A 5,803-nucleotide genomic window follows, 5' to 3' on the forward strand; every position below is an offset into this window, starting at 1 on the left:
TTATTTAAGTTCACATAGTTTGGACCCTTCCGACAAACGAGCAAAAGAAAATCTTGCATATAGCCCATATTTTTAAACACGGTGAGGATTTCAGGTGTACCAAACCATGCCCTTCGATTAAAAATAGGATGTCCAGTGATGTTATTGTGCAATATTGATCCACATGGTGGTCTGATGAATAGAACACGACTTCAGATTATACAAATGGCAGATCATGTTCTACAAGCTCGAATAATCACAAATATGAAGATGAATAACATAATTATAAGTATAATCTATTACATATTTACAAGTGTAATATTAAGTAAGAATGTTGATCCATAATAACAGGCACACTAGTTAGAAAAATAGTTCTCGAATTTTGTATATTTTAAAAACCTTTTAAACGCTTTTAAAAGGTTTTTTAAAAACGTTTACAAGATTTTTAAAAGGTTTTAAAAAGCGTTTACAAGATTTTTAAAGCTTTTAAAATATTTTTAAAAGATTTTTTTTATAATAATCTTATAAAAACCTTGTAAACGCTTTTAAAAATCTTTTAAAAACATTTTAATAACCTTTTAAAAACCTTGTAAACGCTTTTACAAGGTTGTAAACCTTTTAAAAACCTTATAAAAGCCTTGTAAATTTTTTTTGGCGGGAAATTGTTTTTGTCGAATTTTGGCGGGAAAAATTTTAGAAAATTTGTTGGCGGTAAACTTTTTTGGCGGGAAAATAAGTCAGATAATTTTGTTTTTCATTTTATTGATTAAATTAAGTTTCATGTAAGGGTAAAATAGTCATTAAAAATAAAGGAGAGCAAAAATGAAAATAACCAAAAAGGTGTATTTTTGAAAAGGAAATATTAAAAAGCGTATTTCTAACAAATTCCCTACATAAAATGATTAAATTCTAAACCCTAAACCCTAAATACTAAACTCTACCTCTTAAAAACTATATCCTTAAATATAAAATTGAGAATCCAAACCTATAAAATAAATTCTAAGAATTAATTTAACACATTGTAATTGTGTAAAAGAGGGTAAAAATGAAAATGTTCAAAAAGAGGTATTTTTGAAAAGGGGTATCTCAAAAAGGGTATTTATAACAAATTCTCATTAATTTAACATGAAATTCATATCAAAAATATTTTTTCTGTTAATATATTATGAAAATATGAAATTATTATACTATAAGACTGAAATATTACTAATAAACATATTTTATTTATTTTAAATAATAAACGAATTTTAATATTTGTTTGTTTTTTACCTATTTTTCCTCATTACATCAGTTTTTTGGGAGGAATATTTTTGTTCTATTGTTCCCCATTTTTAGAGGAATGATGTGGAGACAACATTACCTTTAAATGGTAAAAAGTTTGAGCATCGAAGAGTAATATCACATTCCTCGTTATTTTCTTAAATCATGGTTATCAATTGAAGCCTAAATAATATTGTTTTCTCGTGTCTTTTTACTGTTAAAACATGTTCATTTTGTTTATTTTTTTAGGGGCAATTTTCGATGGGTGGTGCTTAGAAGTTGGTCGGAAGTGGAGGTTAGTGGTCGAAGGTGGCTGGTGGCCTGTGACCGGAGATGGTAGTTGCTAGTGGCCAGAGATGGTGGTCACCGGTAGCCGGTGTTCATGGCAGCTGGTAGACGGAGGTGATGGTGGTTTGTAGCCGAAGATGGTGGTAGTGGCCGACTATGGTGGCTGGTGGTTGGTATGGGATGATAGTGGTGGTTGGTAGGGGATGATGGTGGTGGTTCGGGGTGGTGGTAGGAACACTAAACCCCACATCATAGTAAATTGTCAACCCAACTCTACATAACTAACACAAACTGTTTTTCTTGGGTGTCAAACATGTCAATAATATATGTATTATAGTGAATATTACCTTTTAGTGGTTAGAGTAGTCACTTAGGGCATATCCACCGGTAAGTACTAATTAACAAGGTTGCTAATATAAATTAATATAATAATGAAAGAGAAGAGATAAAGAAGAGAATCGTTTCTTCTGTTAGCTTGTGGAAACAACGATTCTCAACAAATATCAACAGGTGTCGACTTTTGAGTGGTTACTATTAATTATGATAAATTTTTTTTAAAGAAACGTTGAGAGCGGTGCTGAACTGGTGATAGTCTTAGTGAAATATAGTTTTTCTTTGCTAAATTCCCATTTTTTTATTTGTGGTATTTTATTGTATTGTTAGATGATGTATAGGTTTCGAGTTTCTAGTTTTTTTTATTATAATTGTATTTTGTAAAAAAGATATTAAAAAAATATCTAATATTTTACCAAAAAAGAAATACATCGGATTGGTTAATCAACCTGTTGTATAATATTAAGTTTTAAGGAAATATCTGATTGTTTTAAAGAAAAATGCGGGTGCAAATGCTTTATCAGTCCTCTCAACTCGAGTGACTTTACGAACGCAAATCAGGCGATTTATTTAACGGATTCTTTGGTCTACAACGATTCTACTTGAATTAAAAAAGAAATATGGCCTATTCTGACAAACAAACAAAAAATATTGGCAGATATTGAAGTATCAGAAGTTAAAGGGCGTATCCGAAATTCATATTTCTTATCAAATTCTGTTTAAAGTAACGGAAGACCACATGGTAACTAACTACTGCCGACCACCTAACACTTATCTCACATATAGCTCGTTTCTGTTTTATGCCTACACCGGTTTGGTTTCATTTCATGTCTCAAATCCGGTTCTTCAAAAACCACAACGTATCAACAAAAGTCAAAAAGCAAGAAATCGTTCTGCAAGGCCCCCCAATAAGGAACAAACGAAACAAAAAAATAAATAGAAATGAACTATACACAAACGTGAAGCTACTAGGTCCTGGTTTAAAGCTACTGCATTTTCTGGTTATCTAACCAATTCTCCGGATTGTTCGGTTTGCCCGGTCCCCATATACGGATGGTCTGGTCATCACTCGCAGAGGCCAGCATCCGGGGATTTCTCGGGTTCCAGCTCACACAGTTAACAGTCATGGAATGACCTGATAACACCTCAAGTGGCTTTGCATTCTTCAGATTCCATAAGTACACCTGTGAACATCATCAGATCAATCTCACTGAAAAGTGAAAATCAACCAAAAAGAAACTGTGTTGTTATGTGTATTGTCTGCTTACTTGTGAATCCTCGCTTCCACTGGCAATGAACGAACTGTTCAACCCACCAAAACATGACCGTATCACGTACTTGCTCTGCCTGTGACCCGAGAACTTCAATGGTTGTTTCCAGTCTCCAGCAAGATCCCATAGATGTATCTCTTGGCTGCTCAAGTTGACTATAAAGAACTTACCATCACCCGAAACCGAAAGGGAAGTAATCGGCTGTTCCTCAGAGATAACACGTTCGACTTTTGTCTCCAAATGCAAGATTCGGATCTCTTTATCCGAAAACACTGTGATCATACTCTCACCATCCGGCGTCACAGCCAAATCCACTACCTATTGGGAAATTGTACACATTTGTTTCAAGAATTCAAAGACCAAAACAAGGAACCTATATATAAGTAAATCTTTTCACCTAAAACTACTGACCTTTGGAATCCTCGTTCCTCTCCAAGCTTTGATCTCGTTTCCATCAGTATCCCACATTACAATCCCTCTTTCTGGGTCAGAACTGCCACAGACAAGCCGAGTTGAGTCAGGGAACCATGCACAAGAGCTGACCGTGAATCCGGTATTGTTGTTTCCAAATGTGTGTCTCAACACACCTGTTTCAACATCCCATAGCTTAAGAACCTCAGCGTTTCCGCATGTTAGCAGTTTAGTATCGTCAGGGCTCCACGAAACAAAAGAAACTGGATTTTGGTGGCTCTCAAGCGTGTGCTTCAGTTCGACTTTGTTGTCATCCAGTACCTGTAACAAGAAGACCAAATTATATTGATCTGGTGTCACAAGACCAGAAGTAATTATTTTAGTCCTTAAAGACACAGACACAGTTTTAAATTGATCACAGAAAACTAACACGAAATACACACAAAGTTTATCAACACTGAAGTACCACGAGCTGGTTAAATGAAACGACAAATCACTATGAATCGCAACATATTGTCCTTTTCTGTTGTCACCAAATGGCTTTCTAGTTTATACCTTATATACCAAGCGTCAAGCCAAGAAATCCAAAATATTATTTCCTTTGTTTCAAAATGTTATTCATTTCCTCATAAGGTTCTCTTACCAATCAAAGCTACTTCATACAGTCTCTCTCTCAATGACATTAGGCAAAAAAAAGTGCAACCAATGGTCTAAGATATTTACCTTCCATATCATAGCTGTATAATCGCTTGATGCAGTGGCCAGATATTTGCCACTATTAGAGAATTGCACGAACCACACTTCATTTTTGTGTGCCATCAAAATCTGCAAGATAATATGAGATTGAGAAACTATAAGAACCAGTGACAAAAAGGCCAGAAAACATAGCTTTTTCTCTATCATCTTAAAGAAATTGAAACTACTGTATCAAAATTAAGACATCTAAGGTTAATAAGGCAGAGAAACAGCACCTGAACTGTTTCGGAAGGAATCTGATCTCTACCGCAACAGTGATCTTTGTAAAGTGAAACTGCATCCCATGAGTTATGATACAGACATGTATCAATCTGGTGCAGCACAGCAGACTCAACCAAATGTTCCAACCTTCTCTCACCAATAACAATTGGCAGTGGAATCAACTTCTCAAGTTCAACCAACAAATTTTTCCTCAAATCCTGAACCAAAAAGCTGTCTGCTTCACCGGATTCCATCTCTTTAGAATAAACAATATCACAAGCAAGCCTGTGAATCTTATCTTTTCCCATCCCTAACAACGGAGCTTGCTTCCGTAGCACATTCAAGGCCAAAGAAACATCACCTTGTTTCAAATACTCAACCAAACATTGCTTCAACACAAGATACAAAGCCGTGTTTCTCGTGTCATCACTGGAACTATCAAAAATCCTGTCCAGGACCGCAACGCAACTATCCCAATTCCCACTCAAAACTTGCTTTTCGAGAAGCCCGAAATCGACTGACTTATACAAGATGTTAGACTCGTGTTCCAAACAAGAAGCAGACTTCTTGAATCCTAATGAGTATAAGCACTGAACCAAAACCCTAATAAATTCATGTCTTTTCAATAACCCTTTTGAACCTAAAAGTTCCCATAACCCATTCTCCATCTGGAATCACACTCTAATTAAGCCTTAAAAAAAGACAAGTTCTTTTACGTCTCGATGATGATAACTTACTAAAGATTCTCAGCAATCATTCCACATTCAATAGTTGAATGGTCCACAAAGGAAAGTACAAATTTTCCCGCTGAAAGTATGACACTTTACCAAAGAACCCAAAACTCTTAGAAGCATCACCAAATCTTAGATACTATATAATTTCCCAAACTCAGAAGCAAATCACCTAATTTGGTTCCCAAAATAGCCTAAAAAAAAAGCTAATCAACGAATACTAAAAACTAAATCGGATACACTATATAAACGTATACAGCTCCAAGCAAGAAAACACAAAGATGCGAGAAGAGTAATGGATGGTTGCTAGATCCAAATTCGTACGGAGAGATAAATAAAAGAACCAGTTCAAACGAGAAGAAGAAGAAGGAGAAGAAGGCAAGGCTTGAAATGAATCAAAATCTTGTAAACAGATTTCAATTAATTTCGGGTGAGTCTCTCTCTCTGTAATCTGTATGGAGGAAGAGAAAGAGGCAGAGGTGGATTGAAAGGAATGTGTTAATATCGGATCGTTAAGTGCTATCGCTAATCCCTATCGTTAAGGCTTATACAGTTACTCATTATCTTATTTAT

At 35.1% G+C, this 5,803-nt stretch overlaps 1 protein-coding gene across 2 annotated transcripts; it reads right to left on the reverse strand.

The window, feature by feature from the left end:
• Nucleotides 1-2,656: 2,656 nt before the first annotated feature.
• On the reverse strand, nucleotides 2,657-5,803 carry LOC104760559 (WD repeat-containing protein WDS homolog). Of its 2 annotated transcripts, XR_015589359.1 has the most exons (6): nucleotides 4,514-5,801; nucleotides 4,266-4,367; nucleotides 3,719-3,863; nucleotides 3,543-3,624; nucleotides 3,129-3,449; nucleotides 2,657-3,044 (listed from the first exon to the last, which is right to left on the reverse strand). XR_015589359.1 is itself a non-coding variant. In XM_010483497.3 (5 exons), exons 1-5 carry the CDS (start codon nucleotides 5,165-5,167, stop codon nucleotides 2,847-2,849), a joined length of 1,596 nt encoding a protein of 531 aa, XP_010481799.2. In that variant the 5' UTR covers nucleotides 5,168-5,803; the 3' UTR covers nucleotides 2,657-2,846. The 2 variants fall into 2 exon arrangements, 1 of the variants encoding a protein (XP_010481799.2); XM_010483497.3 differs by having other exon boundaries at nucleotides 3,543-3,863; nucleotides 4,514-5,803.

This window comes from Camelina sativa, chromosome 18, assembly GCF_030686135.1.
Source record: "Camelina sativa cultivar CO46 ecotype springtype chromosome 18, ASM3068613v1".
In the NCBI taxonomy this organism is placed as follows: Eukaryota; Viridiplantae; Streptophyta; class Magnoliopsida; order Brassicales; family Brassicaceae; genus Camelina; species Camelina sativa.